General features: G+C 50.7%; 7 protein-coding genes and 1 non-coding gene across 8 annotated transcripts; 3 read left to right on the top strand and 5 right to left on the bottom strand.

The window, feature by feature from the left end:
- Window positions 1-2,757: 2,757 nt before the first annotated feature.
- On the top strand, window positions 2,758-4,276 carry GLRG_06803 (MIP family channel protein; the record flags this gene model as incomplete). Its single annotated transcript, XM_008097343.1, has 2 exons — window positions 2,758-4,039; window positions 4,098-4,276. 2 exons carry the CDS (start codon window positions 2,758-2,760, stop codon window positions 4,274-4,276), a joined length of 1,461 nt encoding a protein of 486 aa, XP_008095534.1.
- A 334-nt stretch (window positions 4,277-4,610) lies between these two features.
- Window positions 4,611-5,703, bottom strand: GLRG_06804 (HPP family protein; the record flags this gene model as incomplete). The annotated part of the gene is made up of 2 exons (XM_008097344.1): window positions 4,611-5,213; window positions 5,422-5,703. The coding sequence occupies 2 exons, from the start codon at window positions 5,701-5,703 to the stop codon at window positions 4,611-4,613; spliced, it is 885 nt and encodes a 294-aa protein (XP_008095535.1).
- A 2,234-nt stretch (window positions 5,704-7,937) lies between these two features.
- GLRG_06805 (PA domain-containing protein) lies at window positions 7,938-10,372 on the bottom strand (the record flags this gene model as incomplete). The annotated part of the gene is made up of 6 exons (XM_008097345.1): window positions 7,938-8,071; window positions 8,123-8,597; window positions 8,660-8,981; window positions 9,039-9,552; window positions 9,613-9,818; window positions 9,879-10,372. 6 exons carry the CDS (start codon window positions 10,370-10,372, stop codon window positions 7,938-7,940), a joined length of 2,145 nt encoding a protein of 714 aa, XP_008095536.1.
- Window positions 10,373-11,886: 1,514 nt separating this feature from the next.
- On the top strand, window positions 11,887-11,959 carry GLRG_13177. The gene has a single exon. It is a non-coding gene; the product is annotated as a tRNA-Lys (tRNA).
- An 872-nt stretch (window positions 11,960-12,831) lies between these two features.
- GLRG_06806 (cytochrome P450) lies at window positions 12,832-14,661 on the bottom strand (the record flags this gene model as incomplete). The annotated part of the gene is made up of 6 exons (XM_008097346.1): window positions 12,832-12,954; window positions 13,019-13,517; window positions 13,574-13,696; window positions 13,750-14,108; window positions 14,167-14,363; window positions 14,421-14,661. 6 exons carry the CDS (start codon window positions 14,659-14,661, stop codon window positions 12,832-12,834), a joined length of 1,542 nt encoding a protein of 513 aa, XP_008095537.1.
- A 2,819-nt stretch (window positions 14,662-17,480) lies between these two features.
- GLRG_06807 (uncharacterized protein) lies at window positions 17,481-19,873 on the top strand (the record flags this gene model as incomplete). The annotated part of the gene is made up of 2 exons (XM_008097347.1): window positions 17,481-18,151; window positions 18,217-19,873. The coding sequence occupies 2 exons, from the start codon at window positions 17,481-17,483 to the stop codon at window positions 19,871-19,873; spliced, it is 2,328 nt and encodes a 775-aa protein (XP_008095538.1).
- A 92-nt stretch (window positions 19,874-19,965) lies between these two features.
- On the bottom strand, window positions 19,966-21,112 carry GLRG_06808 (retinol dehydrogenase 12; the record flags this gene model as incomplete). Its single annotated transcript, XM_008097348.1, has 3 exons — window positions 19,966-20,242; window positions 20,296-21,041; window positions 21,098-21,112. 3 exons carry the CDS (start codon window positions 21,110-21,112, stop codon window positions 19,966-19,968), a joined length of 1,038 nt encoding a protein of 345 aa, XP_008095539.1.
- Window positions 21,113-22,183: 1,071 nt separating this feature from the next.
- Window positions 22,184-24,256, bottom strand: GLRG_06809 (ATPase; the record flags this gene model as incomplete). Its single annotated transcript, XM_008097349.1, has 1 exon — window positions 22,184-24,256. The coding sequence occupies one exon, from the start codon at window positions 24,254-24,256 to the stop codon at window positions 22,184-22,186; it is 2,073 nt and encodes a 690-aa protein (XP_008095540.1).
- Window positions 24,257-24,620: the final 364 nt, after the last annotated feature.

Here is a 24,620-nt window from a genome sequence, read left to right on the forward strand (position 1 = left end):
TTCACAGAACTTGAGCAAGGGAATGCCAACATTCAGTCAGACATAACTTTCGCAACCAGCCCCCTCGAGCCGTTTAAACCGTGCAACCGATCTGAACGCCATACTCCAATTAGTCATTGCACGTCGGAAGAGAATATCCTGGCAATCCCCACTCCGAAAGCGCAGATCATTCTCTACATCAGGGGGCTTCTGACAGATTCGAGGTGGAGGTATCGCTAGGACGAAAGGTTGTTGCCGTTTCCCCATCCTCATGACCTGCAGTGACCAGCCACACAATCTCGAGTCAACCCAAGCCAGGAGGTTGAACTTTCAACAAAAGTTGGTCAGAAGCTGTGAAGAGGATGGGAAGCTCGAAACTGAGTGTCATGATTACTAAATTCTCGCCACAGTCTGCCTGTCACCGGTGTACACCTAGAAGAACGTGTGTCGTGGTAATAGTGGAGAACCTGCAATCATCTGCAGTAACCTAACATGACATCCAGCCACAAGGTCAGGCGTCATGCAGCATCAAGTGAAGGGATTCTTACAACGGTAAAGGATTGACTACAGCCTACGGGGAGGCCACTCCGGTATTTCTCTCACGGCTTAATGACTCTGCCATAATCATAATCCATTGGTCTTCTCATCCTTTCTGTCAAAATGCCGAGAAGACTGGAGAAAGGGGCTGTCGCGCCCCCTTTTCCGCTTGGCAACCGCATGTTCCGCTCTCCGAGCGGAGTAATACCGTATTATCGTTAGATTAGTATGCCTATTCGTGGAACTATGAGACAGCGGGCCCGTGAGAGATAGAGACAGAGCACGTGTTGAGAGAGACCCCGGGAATGAACATGGCCACACAGGATCCCCGAGGTGGATGCTCTAAAGCTGTACGTACCCAGCCCCTCAACTTCTTCGTCTCTAAATATGACATCTTAGGCTTTAATCCTTCTGAACAGCAGTACGCAAAGCTAGGATACTTGCACTTCACTCTGTTGTGGCAAGGCTTCGATCGCAGGGGATGCCAGAGAATTCGTTAACATTATTCACGAGCTTCTCACCATTGCATTAGAGAACACTTCGGCTTTTGCCATCAAATAGGCAAAAGAGTTTATATCTTGAGACAGTAGATGGAAATAAAATGATAGCAGAAGATGTCTCTTCCTCCTTGTGTAGCAAGATGAACCGAGTGAGTCTGGCCAGCTTCAGTGAGTCTCAATTATTCAGTAAGCATCGGTGACCAGATATATTTCACATCATCTTCTCCGACTTAATTCGCGACTCGGTACTGATTTAAAGATGGTGAAGCTCAATTCCCTCGGTCTTCCTCACCTCTGCACTTCTGTAAAGAACATCGAAAAACTGTGACCAGAAACTGGACCAACAGAGACAGATTAAAGGGGAGAAGGGAATGGACTTCGAGAAGCATGACCCCTCCCAGTTTCTTTCGTGGCTCTATACAGTATACTTCTCACCCGAGTCACACCAGCATCGCATCTTTCAACGTTATCTCAATGTAGCCCCCATTGTCTTCCTTCATCTTCCGCACGAAAGCTGTACACTTCGGGATAAAATGACATCACCATAATTGCGCAATCTCTCGGACCTCTTCTCAAAGTTGGTCGATCAGTTGCATCAAGGGTCAGTCACAGATCAGCCACAAAGCCAAAAATGATGGTGTAGTACTACGTCGTTCCAAACTATTAGTCTTAGATACCCTCCTCATATTCAAGTGTACATGATTCAGCCCAATGCTGCCGATAACCGGAGAAATGATACTACTCTCAGGTAATGATTTGTCTTATTCAAGTTGCAGATGACTCTCAGTCCATGTATCTAGAGTTGCTAATGGGTGTTTGGGAATGGTGACTAGTGTCTTCCGATCTCCCCAGGATCCCAAAATAAAGGACGCAATCGTGAAGCTGTCACGCAAGGATACTGCAGTCGACGTGTCGAGAATGGCGCATTAGTGGCTTGGGTCTCCTGAGTTAAAACGGCAATGATCCCAGCTTCTTCAACACATTAAGATTTAGTTTACGAGTCCAACCACAATCACACAGACGCCACAATGACCCATCCGCCTCAAATTGGAGCTTGTTTCACCCAGGTCCATAGTCCCTGTGGACATGGGTTGAAGTTTTCCCATCACACCGATCCGACTTTGACGTCACCAGCCTAGGATCAAGGCTCAAATTTCTCTCATAATGCACGCTGTCGCCGCGACTGCTTGCAAGTCAGACCCGACAACGCACTCGATTACATCGCATAAGATCAACACAGGGATAACCCATGGGTATCTCACTGAGCCACCTCGGGCCTCTCGACCACTCATGCCCGTGAATCCGGCGACCCTCGCGGGTTCAAGGCAGGCAGACGACAACGAGGCTCAACGGTACCTTGTCGAATCCTCCATCCCACCACTGCCACTTCCGCAGTCCAACGTCCCCGCAGTCCCTGTCGAAACTAAATGGGTGGCTGATCAGACGGAAGGGATCATGGCCTAACTAACCGAAGATGCGGTGACGTCGAGCAAATGGGAGGTTGGTTGGGCATCCCACTTGAGTTTGAGTTTGAATGGAAGATATATTATGGGTTCGGACATCTTCGGAGCACGGTTTTGAACCCCCAGGCGGTTTGGACACCAGACGACATAAATCATTTTTTTCCTGATATTCCCAAGCATCTGTCTTCAAGATAGCGCACTTCAACATCTCAAGTTCCCCTTCCCTCTATAATATTCCATTCCTCGCCTCTGCGCTTGACACCCGTATTCGAAAGAATATGTCAGGAGAGCAGACAGGACACCTGAAAGCCCCCGAGGGCGAACCCTCACCGGTGTCACCAGCAACAGCAGTCGACCCTCACGGCTACTCGGACGAAGAGAACCCAGTACAATCCAAATTCGTCTCACATTCCCGACAGAACTCAAGAGGTGGTTCACGATCAGCCCGTCGCGCAAATACCAATACAGGTCGTGGGGGAAGAGACTCTGTTGAAGAGCCTTTGCGTACCGGTAACTCAACCAAGTCCAATCGTGCTCTGAGAGACGGTGGCCGCTTCGGAGAATACGAAGAGGATTCGGACACTGATCGGTACTGGGGACCCAACGACCGCCACCCAGACTACAGCGGCGGTCGTGCACCTCGCACTCGTCCACCTCGCGCACACCTCAACCGTCCTCAACCTTACTTCAACTACGACTCGCATACGGACGCCAAGGACTACTTCGAGGAGACTCGGTCCTATGAGCCTGGTGACTACGGCGGTAGACCCCCGTCTCGCAGAATGTACGACGAGGAATTGGCGGGCTACCCCCGGAGCGGTATTGCGGTCCGCAGCACCAACGGAGACCAGGCCCGAATCGACTGGCACAACTTATCCAGGGAAGAGAAGGCACAGGTTATGCGCCTTCCCCTAACCCAATGGATGAACTCGGACTTGAAGAACCACTTCGTCGCCAGTCTTGGTGAGCTTGTTGGCACGACAATGTTTCTCTTTTTCGCCTTTGCTGGAACGGAGGTCGCCAACATCAAGCCGGCTGGCAGCAACGGTGCCTCCGCTGCCATGAATGCTGGCACCCTTCTCTACATCTCCATCATCTTTGGATTCTCTCTTATGGTCAACGTCTGGATCTTCTTCCGTATTAGTGGCGGCCTGTTCAATCCAGCCGTCACGCTCGGCATGTATCTCGTCAAAGCCATCAACGCAGCGCGGGCGGTTTATCTTTTCATCGCCCAGCTTCTAGGGGGAATGCTAGCGTCACTTATTGTCAGGTTTCTGTTCCCGGAGAACTTCGATGTTCGCACGAAACTGGGCGGCGGAGCTACGCTGGTTCAAGGTGTCTTCATCGAGGCTATCTTGACAGCCGAATTGGTTTTCACCATTTTCATGCTCGCCAAAGAAAAGCATAGAGCTACTTTCATTGCCCCTGTTGGAATTGGTTTGACTCTCTTCATCGCAGAGTTGGTGGGTGTGCAGTTTACTGGAGGCTCACTCAACCCGGCTCGAAGCTTTGGACCCTGTGTCATCACGGCAACCTTTGAGCATGAACACTGGATATACTGTAAGTTGGATTGTCATCCATAACGTTAAGCTCACACAGGAAGCTAATCTTGTTCCAGGGATTGGACCATTCTTTGGCACTTTGATTGCTGTCGTATTCTACAAGTTCATTAAGATCTTGGAGTACGAGATGGCCAATCCAGGCGCCGATGGTGACGCAGAGAATGATCCGACCAAAAACCCCGCAAAGATGGAGGAGTTGCGTTTGGCTCGTACCAGGTCTACGAAACAGGGTTGAGAACAGACAACTACTTTATCCTACGACAGACACGCCGTGATATAATGAGGGGTAACAGACGTGGATAATGGGCAATTTGGTGGTGATTGATGGTATACTTTGCAGCGTTTCACAGGTATAATGACCTCGGAGTTTGCAGGTTCGCTTCCCTTCTAAGGGAAGGAAAAGACCATGGGACAAGTACAGTTTTATGATGAGATATCACTTGGAATAAGGGCATATGAATATAGAGAATGGAACATAACATGAACCGAAACATTTGATGAACAGAACAAAATGTAATTTTTCTAGTATCCTGTCGATAGTACACATACTGGCTAATGATGCAAGTGATCTAAAGTCTGTTACTTAATCCCTCTAAGAACATCTTCTCTTCCGGCGTGATAAACAAGTGTTTCGGGACAACTACCTCCCCTGGCCTCATGATTAATACTGCGTCTTCCCTTGCCGTGGACTCGCTTCCGCTGCTCCGCGTCTCGATTCCGTCGAATGCAACATTCTCCCTGCTTTCTAAATCACCTCTCCGCCGCCAGGGCACGCTGCAGACCCTAAGATCTTCGGGCGACCACCAATATTGCGGAAAGCACCGTTGAACATTATTGATGAATAATGCAACGACAAGCATGATGACGCTGCCAAATGTGACAATGGGCACCAGAATCCATCCCAGACGGACGATCCCATCATCAACCACGGCCAGCAGCGCTGTCGCACCGGCAGGGGGGTGGACAGTCTTCGTAAGCGCCATTACGGTGGTCGCCAGGGCGCAGGACAGGGCCCCTCCCAGCCAGCGTATGGACTCGAAATGGGGGCTCAGCTGAAGCAGCTTGCAGACCGCAACCCCTACCAAGGCGGCAAGGACTTGGCCGAAAACTGAGTTGCGGGGCTGAGCGAGGGGTGACTCGATCGAGTAGAACTCTAAGACGGCGGCCGCACCCTGCGACAGGAAGAGAACAGCGAGTCAGCCATTGGTCACGTCATCGTCGGCGAGGAAGCAATGTGGAAGCGGTGTGTCGTCACATGCGAGGCATGAAACGGTTTGGATATCGAGGTCCGGGGCAGAAACCTTGATGATGCCCTCCGTAACATTCTCGGTGTAGGAGAGGTGGGAACAGCGTGGAGCTAGGAAAAGGGGCTTGGCTTACAAAACTGCCCACTATTATTGGTGCACCGTGCTCCCTGAAAACTGGTATCTGTCGAGAGACGAGGGCGACTACGGCGACGCCGCAGAAGACGCCAATGCAGGCCCAGAATACGGGAACGATGTTGCCGGCATTGATGGGCTTAGCCTTACGATAGCCGAAGAAGTGTGCTATAGGATAAGGGAGGTGCTCCCATGGAGGATGTGGGATGAATGGGTTGATGAATCGATCAATGTCGAAGTTCCATTCTCGTGGGTCGCAGCGCAACATCGAGGGCCGGGTCATTGTGCCAAGCCCGGGGTGAGGAACGGCGTTCGCCAGAGGTGTATAGAGGCTGCTCTCTCGCAAATTATGTTGATCCCAAGGGCGATTTCCGTTATCCTGCTCGATTTTCTCGATGTAATAGAGTAGAGCCAGGAGCCCCGTCTTCTTTTGAGCGGTAACTGTCGAACACGGAGCGACGCAAAAACTGGTTGAGGCTAGAGGTCATGAGGCACAAGTCCGTGTGGTGCGAACACGTCAACAAGAATCGGCATACCAAACATGCGCTAGCGATGTGCAACGAACAACGGAAGATAGGTACGGGTAGAGTGAGTACTACCAAGTTAATGAGTATTGGAATTTGACTTGACCTTTAACAGCCACATCAGCCGCGGAGATTCATTGTCAACAGCATCTGGCTACCTGTCGATGTTGGGTTCCACGTGCTATGTATTGCGTAACAGAAACTCCCAAAAGGGCTTAAGTACCGGTCCGTCCGGAACACCGCTGGACATATGTGGATTCTAAAACGGCAATTGAAGCATCCTAAGACCGAACTATTATATAATGAATGACGATTCGTCATCCAGTGGCCCGTTTTGGGCCTCTCAGACGAGCGACCGTGCCGTCCTGGCACCTCTGGGCTGAGCCTTGCCGAACAATTGTGTTTCCTCGGTCGAGAGTCGGAGAATGCGGAAGTTTATATTTGTCGGCTCTCCGGCGCTGTCAATGCTTGTCAAATTCTCCGGACATCCGAAGGGGATCTGCCAATTAGGAATCTCGGAAGATCGTCCACACAATAACTGAAAACAGTTGACAGACTAAAGGCATTCTTCTTCGCCCGCTAGTTTATAAAATTGAGCTACCTGTCGATCGTTCCGGGTTCCGATCTCCTCGTGACAAAAGGTTCGCTACCAACTTGGAGGGGCGTTGGGCATTCAATACGGGCAGGTAATAGTGCATTCACCTCGTCACGACAAGTAATCGAATCGCAGGCCGTCAAGGTGTCGTGAAATGTTCAGCAGACAATTGATGCCGTGGGAAAAAGTGTCGCCGAGACGGATTGCGGCGCATCAACAAACCATGTTACGCCATCTAGCTTCGTCACCGCTGTTTTCTTTGAAGGAGGGAGGTTAACTGAACCTGTTTTTGATCATATGACCACGAGATAGTCTTTTTGAGGGCCCTTGTTTGGTTACTCTGTAGCACTTTCTAGTCGTGTGATACGTCCATTGTCGGACGGCACTTCCAAAATTCAACCGGCAATGAACCACCAATGGTGTCGCACGGCAACGGGAGCCTAGTTGAAGCATGAGTCACTAGGCTTCTGAAGCGGGACGTAGGTCGCGTCAGCAGCACCATTGTGTATCATTGGTTTACCCGAAATCTTTAGCCTTCGGTGAAAGAATGAAAGATCCGGCGCAAGCTGAGTTCACTGGGAATGTCCGGGGTCGCCCAGACAACCAATGGGAGGCCATCATCGCAATGTCATTTTCAACTCGGCAATGACAAGTTCTCATATACCCAGTCAATGGCCTTTATGTAATGATTGAAGCGGCTAGAAAATCATCCAGTTAGATCGATTGAAACAGAAACTGGTATTATCTGGATAACGTGTTGGTTGCACATCATTAATCAGGGGGGAGTGACAAGAAAGGAGGAAAGACTAATTCGGTTCGCGTAAGTACTTCTGTCATGTGCATCACGCACATCCGGCTCCGGTCGGCCGATTTCTCCGGACCGGAATGATGGTTGTTCCGAACCGAGTCTCGTCCCCACACAGCTGACCGACTCGAAGGATACGTATTTCTTCGAGCTGGATCACCCATCTCTACACTGTAGATAGTCAAGCCGTTTTCCCTATGATCTTTCCTACCCGAACAGTGCCTCTACGACAACTTCGAAATGGGGCACCGCATGAAATATACGCATGTCTGACAACAGGCAACATGACAATGTCATGCAAGTCTACATTCAACCTTCTTGACAGTTAGGGGTTAGATTTCTTACTTTACCAACATTTGCAGCTCAAGCTTCCAATGCTTGCGTATGCGCTGTCATCGTTGGTTTCAGATATGTTATTTCAATACTTCGAAATGAGGGTATCACAAGTTGGCTCCACGTTTACCACCGCTAGCACGTCGTCCATTGAAGCTTAGAGTATGCACCCTCCTAGCTTTTACAGAAAACCACCGCATAAACCAAAACCACTCGCCGTCGGGGACGAAAAGTCGCGTTGTTCATGCCTTGTCGACAAATCAAGTTTTGAGGATCTCTGCAGCTTGGATGATGCCGCGTGCCGTCTTAGACACCCACTCCTCTGCTACCGTCAGGTTACCGTTGCCATACTGTATACCCTCTGTGATACCGGGAAACAGGACAGCGGCATATCCTGTCAAAGGTGATCAGAAGCTACTCCATTCAGCAACTTTCTAGCACTTACCTGTGTCTAATCCAGGTGCAGTCACAACATGCTTATAAAACTCCCGGTCGGGAAGGCCACCTTGGCTGATAAATCCCCTTTGAAAGTCGCGGTACTTATGGTTGACAACCGAGATTAGGCCTGTGTCGTTTGTCGTGATAGCGAGTTGCTCCAATGCCTTGACCTCATCGGCACGCGTAGAAAAGACGTCAATGGCATCGGCTAACTCCGAAAGATCGATCGCCGCGCCCTCTGATTCGGCATACTCAGTTAAGTCCTCAAGATACGAACGCAGCTCAGTGGCGTAGTTGGGCAAATCGAGGGGCAAAATTTCATCGTCAGCCAAGTGGAAGGCGAGTAGGGCAAGGTACTGTCCTATGGCTGAGTGGACAAGGAAACCGGGATCGCCAAAGTTCGCCATCCAATGATAGCTGTCGTAGTTGCTGTGGTAATGCCAGATGGGATCGGTTGCACCGCCTCCGGAGCCCACGTCAAGCTGGGAAATTTAGTAATAGTTGCAAGTATATCCCCTTCAGGGTCAGTTCTTCGTTCACTTACTGAGCTGATTCCCCGGTGCAAGAAGCCAGTGTAGTCACTACCGCTACCAAGGGCCTCGACGATGCCGCCGGAGGCCGCTTCCCAAGCATCGTAGAGGCTGATATTGAAGCCGCCAAAGTTGGGGTAGATGACCTTTTTGAAAAGCTCCGTGCCGATAGTGTGCAACTCGGGCGTAGTGGCCAGGTTTGGCCTTGGACCGGAAACCGCTACGTCAATATTGAGATACGCCACGGCTGTCTCGGTGAGCCAATCGACGTTGTCCTCGACCCACTCCGTACTGCCAACAAGACCGTATTCCTCGGCATCCCAGGAAGCTAAGACACTGGATAACGATTGTCAGAACCGGCCAAAGGTTCGATTGTATCATCACAAAACTCACATATTCCTTTTAGGTTTCCACCCTTTCGAGACTAAAGTATTGACGGCTTTTGTAAACTCCACAAGAATGGCAGAGCCAGAGTTGGGGTCTCCGTTGCCTCCAATCATCCAGGTGTCGCGATGATTCCCGATGACGATTGTCTCGTCGGCGTTGGTGCCGTTAAGATGACCAATGACATTCCATATGGGCGTGATTTTGCCTTCCATCAAGTTGTCGAGGTGCAAAGTGACACCTGGAGCAGGTCCAGAGCTATAGCTGGCGTTCAGAGCGCCCGCCCAAATTGTCCTATTAACCTCCTCGGCGGATACGCCAAATCCGTCAAGAGCTTGTAACAGGGGCTCAGCAGATGCGTAAGAAATGGGTATAGAGGGGATTTTTGGGGTGACTGGAGAGATATCGGCTCGGTCGACGCCTTCATGGGAAGGGTAACCTGGAGTCGTGGGGTCGCCGGGGTGAGTAGAGAGAAACAACACTGAACCCTTTTGAACCGCACTGGGGTGTCTAGCTGGGCCATCTATACGACATGTAGTTAGTATGTTGAGGGCCTACACGGGGGAAATCCAATCAAGCATACTGGGGTAGGCTTCATAGCCGTTTGCCACGGTCTGGTTTCCGTCATCACCAGGGTCGGTGAAAATTACAGCACCAATCATGCCATGATCCTGTGCATTTTTTACTTTCAAACCTCGGAAGAGTCCACCATATCTAGCGAGCGCAATCTTGCCTTCAAGCTCAACGCCGAGGTCGACCAGACGAGCAAAATCGGCTTGCGACCCTCGTCTTCAGAATCCGTTAGCTCCGTATTGAGGCCTACAACAAAGAAATAGAGATGGCACTGACCCAACGTAGACGTATTCTCCCGTCACGTTGCCTGAAGCGGAGTATCCATGAAACGTAGGCTGGTTGTCCTCCCTTCCCGTCACATCGTCCTCCTCCAGGACATCCTCATCTAGGCTAACCGCACTGGTCGTTCCATTGGCGTAAGTAAGCTCTAAAGAGGCGTGGATGGGGTAGCTTAAGTAAACATGGTACTCCTTGAGATGCGCGTCAAACCCATTCTTGGTCCACTGGTCTGCAGTCCACTGCGCGGCCTCTTTACCAAGTCCAGCGAGCTTGACCTGGTGACCGTAATAGTCAGACCATTCATCAATGGTGACATTGTCGAAAGCGTTGACCAAGACGGTCTCTTCCTCTGACAGAATGGGGGGCCATTGGTCGTCGGCGCGCTTAGTGATTGGTTTACGGTGTGTGTGCCGACGTTCGAGAACAAGATCTCGTTGACAAGCCGAGGCAAGCCCTGAGAACGCCAAGGCAATACTGAGTTGGCCACGCATGTTTGACTAGATGCAATGGATTTGACCAGCGCGACTCAATCGGCGCTTTGCAAAGTCGATTGATAGCAGTAGCTCAGGAGTTCGCGCAGACTGTTGCTGTCGTTTTTATAGCTTCTGCGTGCATGATATGGAAAATCCTTCTCGAATGAATCATGCACATCGTTCGTCATTCAAGCTGACCTTGGTAAGCCAGGTGATGCCATTGCACAAGGGCTTTCTGTAATTCGCGCGGCGTTCTGGAAACTGCAGCTGACGCAGCTGACATGCAATACCAATATGCAGCTTTGCACCGATTACCACTGATTTAGAAAACGCATTTCGTCATTCTTGCTACAATGGCTCAGAACATTGGGGCAAGTTAGCCGATTCGGTAGAGATTCCAGCCTTGCTACCCCAATCTACGGTGTGGAGTCGAGGAGAAACATGCAGTAAGATGGCGTAAAACGGCAAGATTTATTGCTTGAAAAGTAACTGACCTGCCTTGTTAGTACTAGAGAACGCAGAATGCCAAGAATTATTGGCGGGGTAGCTTCATTGATCATATACACTCGTAAGCTGGTGGCACACCGGCGTGGTCAGCTTGTATATGAGCACAGGGACGTCAACATGTCTTTGAATCCCCACACTAAAGCGTTGTTCTTCCTGAGCAATGGCACCATAGTAGGACCAGATAAGCTGGCGTGAGTCCAATGGGGCCCTCGAGTCAGTATCGTAGTTTTACTCTTCAGAATTGCTTGTCAACTACGGTCCCAGGCCAAAATGAAACCCCTTAGTGAAGTACTAATGGGCACACCACTTCGCGAGCCAACCAAAGGGCCTAAATTCATTAGACTTACAATCTAACTTGAGTGAGCTCTGAGTTCCGTTCTCGTCAGATGCTTTTGACTTATGTCAGACATTTGAGTTTCCGCTCAGTCCTTGTCTGTGGGTTGATACCTGACAATCCGGTTGAATATATTCATCACACGTAGTTGAAGGATTCGTTGTGCGACACTTTTACAAATTTTGAGTAGAAAAATGTGGTTTCTCCAGCCACCCATCATAGCAGAAGGGCAGTTCGTTGCGGTCTCTCACATGAGGAATTTTGTCCAAACAAGCCCTGATGAACTGTGGCCTTAATCGTAAATAGCCCTGTTGGAAACCAGATGCCCTCAGGCACCACAGAAACGCGTTTGCCATGACCACCGGCAAAGGGGCCCGATGTTTCGGCCTATGAGTATGCCGGCCAAACAAGAAACGAGTGAACAAAACCTACGGCATATTAGGAAATGTAGCGCGAGTATCACATGTGTCGTAATTAAGCGAAGTAATGAGTTCCCGGAACCCCAGCTTGAGGGCCACTGCTTATCCCCACAGCTGGACCACCCGATCACCGTTGTCTACGGCTCAGAGATTAGGATAGTGGATCTTGGAAGAGGGAACTCCACAACTCCGTGAAAATTTGCTAACTTTGAACCCTTTACAATGATCACTTACCACACGATCTTCAACCGTCCAAGGCAGATGTTCCATCTGCCCGGCTAGCTCAATCGGTAGAGCGTGAGACTCTTAATCTCAAGGTTGTGGGTTCGACCCCCACGTCGGGCTCAATTCCCGTCAGCGATTGACATGAATACATTTTTGTCTCCATCGAGGATAATATTGAGGTTCGCCAAGGGGTAGTCCAATTGTAGATGCTATAGTAAAAGGTTGTAAGATCTGCATTCACAACGCCCTCAATTGCACGCGATTGTAAAAACAAAACATAGCTACCTGTTGTAGCTTCAATTAAGTATTTGGTCGTCGTCCTGATGATCATAGCTTTAATTAATGGAGCTGGATATTGCCTTATCCTTGAGACTACCCTGAATTCATTAAGCTAACAAGACACTTTTCCTGGCCTTCTTCCTTGCCTTTGGGTGATAGTTCTTGATTTCATCGCCTGTAGGATGACACAGAGTCACGCAAATACAAGAGATGATGTCTTAGTTCTTGAGAAGATAGTGAGGAATCTTTTTTTGTATTTAGACTTTCTGGACTTCTTGACTCTCGGAACTGAGAGTTGGTGGCTGAAGATTAAAGCGCTGTTCGTTTGTTGCAAACTTTGTGTCATCGTCTCTAGGCACCTATTTCTCCATTTGGCCTAAAGTACTGAGTTCCTAATTAACTAGAAAATCATGTTAATGCGGCTATACAACGTGACCTTACTTATCATTACGTTTCGCCCATTTTTCTTTTGGCATCATCATCAACGATCCTGTTGGAAGGACTATAGATGGGGGTGATGCATCAACAAGAACGTTCTTGACGGGTTGTAAAGGCATATATTCTCTAAGATCTAAGTGTTCTGGCCGGTAGGAAAGTGGCCAGTTATATAGACCTTCTGGCAACTGACTCATGCGTGCGAATTGGGCTGAATTGCTGTTCCAACAATCCAGTATATTTGCAATTATGACTGACACTCACGGCGTCACCTAGATCTACCTGGCCTCTCCTCTCTCAGTCACTCGCAGCCAAAAGTCAGTTGTTACCCAGAAGGCTGCATCATAAAGTCTTAGCGGCTCTTGTGGTCTGACGACGGCAAAGTCAAACCTCCGCAACAGCTGTGAGGTGTCGGTGGTTAGCCATGGTCAAGGTAAGCACGTTTTCAGGATGCCTACTACTCACCTCGACAAATATCTTGTTCAGTTCCATGACTGCAATGGTCTTGCCGAGACATTGAAACCGCCCGTGGCCGAAAGCTAGGTCAACTACGCCGGTCATTTCTCGGAAGCGCTCTCCGTCCTCAGCAGCTTCCAGCCAGCGCTCCGGTCTGAAGATATCCGCGTCTGGTCCAAAAGTCTCCTTTGATCTCATTATCTTTTGTATATTGACACCCAGCTGTGTTCCTTCCGGCAGGAACTGTCCGAAGAGCTTCGTACCGCCCTTGGCGACCTGCTTGTAATTCAGACCAGTAGACGGCGGATACAGGCGTAGCCCTTCCCTGATAACAGCTTGCAGGTAAGGAAACTGGCGAGCCTCTGCATCGCGAATTGGGGAACTGATGAATCCCCTGGAGATTCCGGTGGCAATTTCGTGACGGAGACGGCTCAGAGCTGTTGGTGTGGTGAGGAGACAGAGCATGGTCATGCGAATCGCTGTTGCCGTTGAGTCAGACCCGGCTATCCTGTACAAAGTTATCAGTCCTAACAGATCGATCTATTAGTGTAGGTTTCGGCTTACAGTTCGAGAAATATCTCCGCCAGGAGTTCCTTGTAAGTTACCCCATTGCGCAGGTGACTATGAATCATGTGGTTTTCACCTGGACCTGCAGCCAAACATTTGTCCACCATGGTCTTCGCCATGCTATAGAATGTAAGCACTGCGAGCCCCTGAATGAAAATGTTGCGTGATCTCACCCCATCAGGCGTCCAAAGCCGAACTTGTCGCTTTCGAAGGGTAGCAACTTGTTGAGTGGCCACCGTTGCATCATGATACCTAACCATGGCATATTCAGCATGATCGCAAGAACTGGGAATATTTGGTCATTCGTCTGGACATAACCGAACAAGTCCTTGTCTTTGGCTAGGAATCCCAAAGCTTCTCCAAAAGAGATCTCGCTCACGACATCGAGAGCGAAGTATTGAGACTTGTGAGAAAACTCAATCGGGCAGAAGTTGTTTGACGTCGATATGTATTTGGACTCAATGAGGTTGATGAATTGCGCCACGACCCTGTCAACACCAGGTTCGAAACCGCCATTTTCACGACCAGAATACTATGAACGCGGTCAGATTGAGACAAATTCAACACATGGATCGACCAGAGAAACGAACGCCTGGACTCAACTTGGACTTCAACTCTTTCCGTTCTTGGTCGTCTCGCAGGGAGAACAGGCTGTCCTGATCTGGAACAACCTTGGACAGGGCGTACCATGGGCCTTTAACAAAATCTGAACGGACCGCCGAGATGATGCGGCAGCTGTCGGCATCACCGAACAGCACCTCGTTTGGGCCAACGCGAACTAAAGGGCCTGGCGAAAATGTTATGAGGTGTGTGAAGTTTGTTTATTCAACTTGCTCGGTCTTACCGTATCTATCACCCAAGTCCTTCAGTTTGAAACTGAGTTTCCCGCCAAGGGTCATAAAATTCATGGGTGCAATCGAGATGGAGTTGAGGAGTGGACCAGGAATGTGTCGCAATCTGTACCACGACTTTATGTACCATACGACGATTACAGCCATGAACATGGTTGTTCCAGGTGTTGAAACGGACCAAAGAAAGGACTTGAGCAGTCCTGCCAGAGGGACATTACCGTCGCGGAACGCCATGATCGAAGACGTACAGCCAAAGGTTAACGAGGACTACGGGGTGGGTGTACTGCTAAAAATGAATTGATTGTCGTATGGGATTTGACGGGCTGCGGAGGGCCCTTGCTCCTGATATAGCCTGTCTTACACATAAGGTATACCCCATCAGATGTCAATATGTGCAAGGATATGAGAATCTAATAACGCGACAAAGTAGGTATCGCAGGAGGCTCATGTCTGTGTGGCGGATACCGTCAGCCATACCACGTGCCGTGTCACATGAACGAGCTCGAGGGTTCCTCCACCCGTAGGATTCTTCTTCTTACAATACAAGCTTTCCTTCACTCATTCGTAGGACCTTATCTGCTGTGTGCTCTAGCTCGTGAGAGTAGGCAATAGAGTTACACGTCATACTACGTGTGATGGGCATATTTAACCGGATAGTTCGGTATCGACCCATGAACAGAAAATGAGACAAATGGCTAGCAAGGGGCTGAAGATGGCTGACATATGTCACAAAGCACGTGATGTTGCAGCTTAGCTGACATAAGCTTGGCCTGGTTGGCTGATAGGAAAATCGTCCCTTGATTACGTACTTTGGTTAGCCAGTCAAGTGGGGCGCTTTCAGACCCGCTGGCATCTGGCCCGATACCTCAGTAGGTCCTCCTAGAAAATTGCTATTCTTGGTATATGACAGAAAGTCCGATTCAAAACCGCATGCCCAAGGAACATGGGGTTTATACAAGTGAACCACCTTTTTCAATGCCCCAAATCTGTCAAGATTAACACACCACCTCAAGTCTTGCGCACCACGCCCTCGTACGAATGATGATGATGATGATGATGATATACCCTCGTACGAATCTCATACCCTGTGGCAAGAGGCGCTTGATAAGATGTGTCGCTGGGTGACTCAATACCTGATTTGAGTTGGAGCGCTTGACGCTTCTGTTACGGAGGAAACTGGCTGGCATTTCGCCGTGGATGTTGTCGAGGACTGGGACGAATACTCGGATGCTGTCATGTAACAAAAACGACGCCCTTAATTACCGGGCAGTAACTAACGCTTATAAATCCCGTCACAGATGCACTGGGGAGCTTTTCCAACCTCACGGATGCGAGCCAGAATGACAGCAAGTCGCTCGTCGGGATTTTTGAGACATGGCGCGGTAAGATAATGGCCGATGCCGGTATGGAGGATGCTTGCGAGGCTAGTCCGAGATTCTGTGACTTTCTGGTTATTGATTAGGGCTCTCTCCGCTCGCTTGTGGCACTGCTCGAGGAGCCACTCCATGTTGTACTGGAAATTCGTGGGAAAATAGTTGCAGGTTGCCCGATGAAAGGACGCCATGTTTATTACTCTTTTGAGGCATATTTTAACTCATGTCATAATCGCGCGAGCCACTTCCCCAGGGCGCGTAGCCCTGGCTCATCGACTCACGCGCTGCGAAACGTTATAATGGCATTGAATACGTGAACAAGTACGATGGATTGATGAAACTGGGCACAAATGACATCGGTGGAGCATGGTTTAAGAGAGTTAGGAGATTTGAGGATCCGGAATCGATTTTCGAGCGTGAGCAGCGGTCTGGAGAAAGGTAGTGTTCTCTGCGATAAGTTGACAAGCACGTATATCGTACTTATTTGCTAAAAACAAGGTTGTTTGATCACTACTCAGATAATCGGCAGAAAAGAGTGTTTTCTGTCGTTTGACGTGGTATTGAGCAGGGCGTCTATTGAACGGCTTCATTCATGACTCAGCTCCGTCCTCGTGGCATAGGGAGGAGCCTTATTCGAGCGCAACAGATATGCTGTCTAATTATGTGCTTACCTGCATGCGAGTCAGGTCTGGAACGAACGATGTGATGATGCATCATTCACTCAGCTGCCCAATGGAGTCATGCCATTGGCCAGCGGAGTGAGCAGAGCGATATCAAGAGGACTACGCAAGATACACTTCTGCTGTGCCGCTTGTTGTTGGTGTCGTGTCAGCCTGTGCCGAATTGAGACTCTGATACCAACATCATTTCAAAACGGGTTGGACGCTGACAAGGGTTCAACCAACATACATAATGGTCCACTGGTCCCCCCCAAAAAAACCAATGCCAGCACTTCTGCAATCCAAAAATTCTGGCGTCTGTTTATGTCGCCATTCCTCGCCCGCCATTCGCAGACGCTCCGACGCCGGTAGCGACCAACATAGAGAACCCATAGTCGCACCGGGTTTGCGGCGGAAACTCTGGGACGAGAAAGACGAGACGAACCGGTTTCACGGCGGGAAAAGCTAAAGGCGATAGGACCGCCGAACGCGGGAGGTCGGATGCCACAGCCGTTTCTGTGCGATTCTGTCACTCAGCAACCATATCCACATAGAGACCGACACAATCATAGTGAAGCCTCTCTAGGTCCCTGATCCAGACACGGATGCGAAGATACCAGCCGCGGGGAACTTTTCTTTGGCTTTGCTGATCTTGCCTGAATGCGATTGCCAGGTGGCACATGCAAGAGCAACTGATGAGTGTCTAGGTACACATTGCCATCAAGAAAGGCCAGCATTCCAGCCAATCGTCCAACCAAAGCGCCACGAAACGTGACGCAAGCCCTCGGCAGATTCCATCACTGCCAGCAGACTAGCGCATCCTCCACCATATCGGCTCTCGTCAGCAGTGTCGCCAGTGTCTCAAGAACCAACATCCATGGTTTCTCCTTCACCGTTGGGGTGGCATGGTCGCTCAACCTCCATCACTCGGAAACCCGTACCTTTCACCTCAGCACCGGCGTTCAAGAAGGTCGGCCCGACCGTATATGTCACGGAGACAACGCACACGATGACTAATCCGATGGACAACCATGGGGTCGACCTGAGCTCGCTTGGCGGATCGGCGCATTACGGCGCTGATCCCGCGTTTGGTGGCCGAGACTCCATCTCTCCCGATGAGCTGACGGCGGGCACGGTTTACAATCACGATGCGCGCGCCGGCCTACTCCATAACGCGCAAGATCCGGTAGATGACGCGTACTCTTCCGCGTCTCCAGGCGTACCGCCGCAGGGACGGCAACATCAGTACCAGCATGGACAGCCACCTCAGCCACCCCCATATATCGCGGCGGCCTACTTAGGGCAGCCTCATGAGAGGAGCAAGTCGTTTCTCACCAGAAAGCCCCATTGCAGCTGGCAAGCATCATGGAACATGTATCTCTGGCTTGCCCTCGGCATCGCTTGCGCCATCGGGCATCACGTCTTCTATCATTTCCTCGATGGCAAACCTGCAGAGGACCAGGTACGCATGTTGCGTTATGGGACGGCCCTTGCCTTCGCGGCGAAGGCCAGTTTGGGCGCTGCTGTGATATCGGCGTTTCAACAGCGCGTCTGGACAACTGTAAGGTCTAGGTTCATGACCATTGCCGCCTTAGACTCAATGTTTGCTGCCACGGAGAACTTCATCGCGCTGCTTTCCTGGGACTTTCTGAAAGGCGCCAAAGCAGCGGCTGCCCTAGCCTTGTTTGTCTGGTAAGCATTCTCAAAAGCTCCCGTCCTCGACGGATTTATAGCAGTATGTTTACCGAAACATCTAGGCTCTCTCCACTCGTTGTCATTTTGACTTCCAATACGCTTCTCGTGGAGCCACGAACCATCTTGGAAAACGGCACTTGTCCCAGCATACGGAGCCTGAACTTTGCAAAGGAGGATACTCACCAGTGGCGGGCACCCACCAAGATAGATGGTAGGTATGAGATGCCATTGTCCATATGGAACTCAACCAAGCCTGCGGACTCGGAGCCCGAAGGTTGGTTTGACTATTACACCGGGCCGAGCCCCAACTTCCAGCAGACCGCCACTCTTGGCGCTTTTCTCCAGGAAGTTGTGGCGAGAAAAAACTCGTCCATAGAGATCTGCAGGAAAGGGTGGAACTGCACGTTTGAAATTGATTTTACGGCGCCAGGCTACAAATGTAGCGAACAAGCCAGGGGGATTGGTTCCAAGCCGGCCAACCTGACGCAGCAATCCGGCGAGGCCAAGCCGCCCTTCGGCACCGATATTCTCCTCCCTGAAGGAACATTTGCTTATTATGCCTTCACAAGCGGAGGAGAATATTCCACAACGCAGATGAAAGATGTCGAGATCGGAGGTATCCCAAAGATGGACCCGCCTTACCCGGAACACATGGGGGCTCTCCGTACAGAACCGGTCATCTGGATTGGACACGTTGTGCCGCCAGACGCCGATCACCCGGCGTCTCGAAAGGAAGAAGACGAGAACATGAACTACGTCCCCAAGATATTTGCGTGTGAACACTACGAAACAGAGTACACCGCCGTCTTCAACTACACCGACGCCACGCAGTCGGCATACATGAAGAAGCACAAGTTTCTAGCACCCATCATCAACACGACCTTCATCCCCGGACTCGACGCCAACGACGGCACGGCCGACAACGTCACGGCAGTTCCAAAAGAGAACTACGTCCTGCCGCAAGACGTCGAGAGATATCGTCGCGTTGCTGCTTATCACTCGTTGGGCTTCATGCTCCGCAAGTTCCTCAACGGCACCGTGCAGGTCAATAAGCAGTCCGCCAACCCAATGGCAAACACGGACGCTATCCAGACCAAACTTCTTGACCCCAGAAATGACTATTTTCCGGTCTTCAATCTCCAAGATATGGTGCAGGAGTTCTATGAAGACTTGATACTCTCTATATTTTCTACCCCTCAGTTCCTCCCCGTGGTCTGGGCCGCGCAGACGGACGAAAACACGGGGGGGCTGGTGCTGGGCGGCGACCAGCACAATCACTCTGCCTACGAATACCCATGCCAGCGGTCGCGGATGGTTAACATGTACAGCTACCATGCGCGGGACCTTTGGATCGTATACGCTATCGCTATCCTGTTAGCAGGCTCCGGGGTCGCGCTTGGTGCCCTAGCCGTTCTGGAAAACGGGGGCGTCCTCAGAAACACACGGTTCTCGAGTGTCGTGGCTGCGACGCGGGGGCCAGCGCTGGATAAGGTACACTGGGAGGGTCCCGATAGAGACCAAGGCGACGTTCCGGATGACGTGAAGAAGCTGAAGCTTGGATACGGTGTTATTAATCAGAGCATGGGTAACGGTTTGAACGCAGGAGAAAGATACCCCCGACAGAGCATGGTATGGTCACCCAGTGAGGTTAGATGCGGGTTTGGATTAGAAGGCGACGTTGATCAAAAGCGGAAAGAAGGGTCATTATTTCACAGATAGAAAGCATAGATATCCAGCAAGGTTTGTAATTGCACGACGATTTATTATATCAATACTACGGACAACTAATCAATTGTGATGCAGCTGTGCCACTAATGAAGGACTAGGTCATCCATCGGGCAGCCCTTGTCAACTGATTGTCCCTTGGTCTTCTCTGTGATGATCTGCCGTGTCAACTCCATGAGCTGGTCTCCAAGCGCGTCGTCCTGAGCTAGTTTGTTTCCTGGCTCAGGTACTGCGGGCGGGCAAATGTATTGGCCCGACTCCTTGGTTGTGGTTGCAGCATAAACCATTGAGACAGCACCCTCCCATTGAGACTTTTTGAAAGGCTCCATGCCGACGGCCATCGCATAGCCTCCAAGGGGATATCTACAGCAATCAGCAAGGGGCCATCAAACTAAGGGTGAGTAGTGGTGGCTTACGGCTCGAAGATATCCTCTTTACTCATCTTTGTACTTACAAACCCGGGATGCGTCGCGTTCATCAACACATTCGGATGGCCGTTCTGCGTTACCTTACGGTTGAAGTAGCGCGCATACAAGATACCCGCGAGCTTGCTGCGGCCATACTGTCCATTGGGACCCAGGTCCTGGTTAAGTTCCTCAAGACTCTCAAACTTGCAATCGCTCGGTGTAGCCTGATGCGCATTACTGGCCTGGTTGGCGATTCTCACGATATCACCATTCTCTGCCGTCTTCTTGATGAGCGGCAGCAAATGTGATGTGAGTACGACGTGACCCATGTGGTTGACAGCCATGTGACGGTCTACGCCGTAATCCGTGAGCTGGTACGTCATGATGCCCCTTGCGGCATTGTTGACCACGATGTCGAGTCTGTCCGTGTCGTTCTTGATCTGCTCTGCAACCTCCTTGACGCGCTTCCAATCTCCCATATCGCACTCGAACCATTTGGTGCGGCCTGCCTTCTCGGCGCCAAGCTCCTTAGAGATGGCATCTTTGGCACCGTCGACGACTTCCTTGGAGACGGAGAGGATATACAGCTTGGCAATGTTGTTCTTGAGAAGGGTGTAAGTAACACCATAGCCGATGCCTTCGCTACCTCCGGTAACTACAGCGACCTTTCCGGTTAAGTCGGGACATTCCTCCAGGCTGAACTGGTGAGTTCCCAACTTCGAGGCTGGCCCGCCAAAGTTTTCGGCAATGGTGTTCTGGAGCGAGGTCAGTAAATCCATTATTTTACTTTCAATGAACGTCTCTCTGTCACCTTGATAGTGTCCATAACTGCGGGTGTTTGTAAAGGTCTGGTGGTATTGTAATGGCGAGAGATTTTGGGAGGTGTCAAAGTCTGGGACGTGATGAATGAGGATCTGGGGCACCATATGTCTAAAAGCCCTGTGCGCCTCACCGCATGGATTGAAATTCGTTTGCAGTTCATTGGAGGACGTGTATGCTCAATGATTTCATCCTATTGTCACTCAACTCAAGCAGTGATGCTGCTGGTTGCTCATATAGGAAAGCGGCCGGGTGCGAATGAATCATCGCATACTGTTGTCTCAAGGGTGATCATATCTCGATGTGGAGGTTCGATGACGCGCTCATGTCTGTGCTGGAGCGCCTCCGCTGGGCCTGGATCCAGCTGTACAGACTAAGCCCTACAAAGATGGGAGTTTGGTTGAGAAGACACATAACATATTATTTAGCTAGGCGCCGGCTTTTTGTGTCGTAATATGTGCGTCTTTCATTTAACGTCAAGCTCCACCCCCCCCTTGTTTCGTTACCCCGCCACCATCACCACTTGTTCCATCTGAACACTGGCTATTACAAGTGAGACCGGGAGTAGGCAACAGACGCACAAGAGACAACTCTTGCCATCATGCATTCCTCTTGAATGCTCGATCAGGTGTGTGTATGTTGCATCGTGAAACCCAGCATGGCGATCAGCCCTTACGCCAAGCTCTCGAGATTGAAGTCCGGCTTGCATTCATCGGGCGAGGCGGGAATCGGTCTCCGGCTCCGCCGATAGGCTGTTGCTAAAAGAAACACTAGCGGGCCAGCAGGTGCAAGCGATGCGAGGTGATCTTGGGTAGGACTATTATGTAGATGTAGAAGGAGATATTGGCGCGAGCTAATACGACATGCAATCCGCAGACTACACTTGTGGCCTCGCACAGTTTCAAGGGTTCAATAACAGGTCGTCAATTCATGTGTACTTATGGCTCTCAAGGATCGCGATAGCATCTCAAACTCCAACCCTCCCGAATTCACTGAGGAGTACGGAGCATCGTCCGGCAATATCAAAACTCCCCGACAAGGCCCCAGACGTGCAGCCCGCATTTCTGCGGCGAAACCTTCATAGAGTGGCTGGAGCGGCAGGACGTCTCTTCTCAATACTGAGCACAGTATCAATAAAACTGCGCTTCAGCGCACTCTTCTTCCTTGCAGCAAGCAGCTGCGATGTCTTCAGGATGTTCTTTATCTGGCGACCGTTGAGCCTCAATTCGGCGAGCTCCGCGATGTCCTCATCGGAGATTTCGCTCTCAAGGGTCGTTTCCCGCAGGAAGTTGTGCCAAATCTGGCGTCGCGACTCGGGTGTCAAGTCGGGATACTCAAGAGAAACGTGAATTCGGGACTGGAAGGCTAGGTCGATGTTGTCAACGCGATTGGTCGTCATGAAAAGAATGCCCTCGTAATACTCGAGAGTCCGCAGGAAGATCGATACGACCTTGTTCCGCTCGAGATCGTGTGTTGAACGTGCTTCAAGGAAGACGTCGCACTCGTCCAGAAGTAGGATGGCATTCCACCGCGCAACCAGCTCCAGGATCTTTGACAGACCGTTCTCGAGCTCCCACGGCTCGGATCCGAGATCGCCAGAGCTCAAAGTGTGCAGTGGAACACGCAGATTCTCGGCTACGGCCTCTGCTGTCAGTGTCTTGCCCACGCCAGGGGGGCCGGAGAGCAGGCAGATGATGCCCTTGCCCTTGCCAGAGATGACATCGTCAAAGGTGGAACCCTCCAGTTGAGACTCAGAGAAGGCGAGGATCAGCTCCTTTTGGTCTTCAGGAAGCACAAGCTTGTCGAAGGCGTTGGTGTTCCAGGTTATCTCAGTAACTTGCTCGACGTAGAAATCCAACCATTTCTTCAACTTGAGCGAGTATCCGCGTGTCCTGGAGCGGGCAAGCATTTGATGACCTGGCGTCAACTTGAGATTGCCGTCATTACCCAGGCCATGCTGGCGTTTCCACGCATACAGGGCCTCAATATCCTTGGCTGTCCAGTCGCTCGTGTACCGGGTGTTATAATAGGGGCTGAAGCGGTTGAAGGAGTTGATATCAATAACAACACGGCCCTCAACCTGTATGGGAACCTCGTTGCCTTCACGGTCCCAGGTGACGGCGCTCCCTGAGTACTGCTTGTAGTGGTGGCCAGCCAACTCCTCAAACTTTTGGCCCCGGCGCACCAGAGCCGCGCTGAGCGCGTCCTTCTCAGGGTGGAATGCCAAAGGAGAGGCGTCGAGACCTGTGATCTTCTTTGTACCGATGAACTCGGGGATGGAGATCCTCTCCCGGTAACGCCCAAAAGTCTTGCCGCTGTAGTCGACGCAATCGGCGCGTAGCTGAAGGAATTTCCCGCATCTGTTCTCCATGTACTCGGATTCCTCAAGCTCAAATGCTGACAGAGGCCCTTTGTGGGCGGCAAGAATGATGGCGCCAGGCTGAAAGATCATCCAGAGATGTTCGAAGGTTATGACGCCCTTGGCAACATAGTCCTCAAATGCCTTGATGGAGTTGCCAATTTCATATTGCAAGATGTCGTGGAGGATCGTGAGGTGCTCTTTGAGAGTTTCATCGAGGTCTTTCTTGTTGCGGTACTCGCGGAATTCCGTCCATCGGTGCACAAAAGGGTGGAAAGGTGCTCCGAACTCGAGGCGCTCTAGCTCACAGGCAACTCCGGGGTAATCGTCCAGAATCTCACCCAGCGCCTTCTTCAGCCAGGGACTCTGTACAACAATGGAATGTGCCTCGAGCTTCTTGCGGCTGTCGTTGCTCTTGATGTTGCGTACGACGACGGCGTACTGTTCTGTCTCTTCGTTCTCGGCTGCCTCCTCGACGTCTTCGGGATACTTTTCAATCCACGTCCAGTTGCCGTCGCTATCTTTGGGCGACTTGTAGATGTTCTTGGTTGATGCGATGGAGCCGAAGGGAGCGAAAGGCTTCTTAGTCTTTTCCTCTCTCTTCTTCTGCTCGACCTCTGCTGATACCTCGCTGTCTTCTGTCTCGTTGTTGCTAACATCACCATTTGTGTTCTTGGCGTCTTCCGTTGTGGTGCCGTTATCTGTCTCCTCGAGAAGACTTTTGGTCTTCTTGGTCGATTCGTCGACCATGGTTTGGCCCAAGGCCTCTGTTGTTGTGCGTGAAGGCGCCATTGTGACGGATGTGGATGAGAAGGGACTGAGACTGATGATGCTGAACACCAAAGAGGCTTATTCCAATAGGAAACTGGACACATATTTATCTACTCTCATGGATCAAAATTTTCTGCTTGTGGAGTGTATCAAATCCTTCTTGGTAATCATCCCATGGCCGATTTACCAGCGAAGTGCTAGGCATCTCTCCAATGCTCTTTGTCGGTTGCCTCAGCAAGCAAGGGTTCAGTGGGTTTCATGTGGCTGTGACTCACCTATCTGCACAACTCCTCTTACTCACAGTCGTGGATTGGCTATGCCCAGGACGCTGGGGAGCAGTGCATGCTGCTGCCTGCATGGATCGGGTTCTATTGCCTGAGGTCAT

The sequence above is a fragment of the Colletotrichum graminicola genome, assembly GCF_000149035.1.
Source record: "Colletotrichum graminicola M1.001 genomic scaffold supercont1.26, whole genome shotgun sequence".
In the NCBI taxonomy this organism is placed as follows: domain Eukaryota; kingdom Fungi; phylum Ascomycota; class Sordariomycetes; order Glomerellales; family Glomerellaceae; genus Colletotrichum; species Colletotrichum graminicola.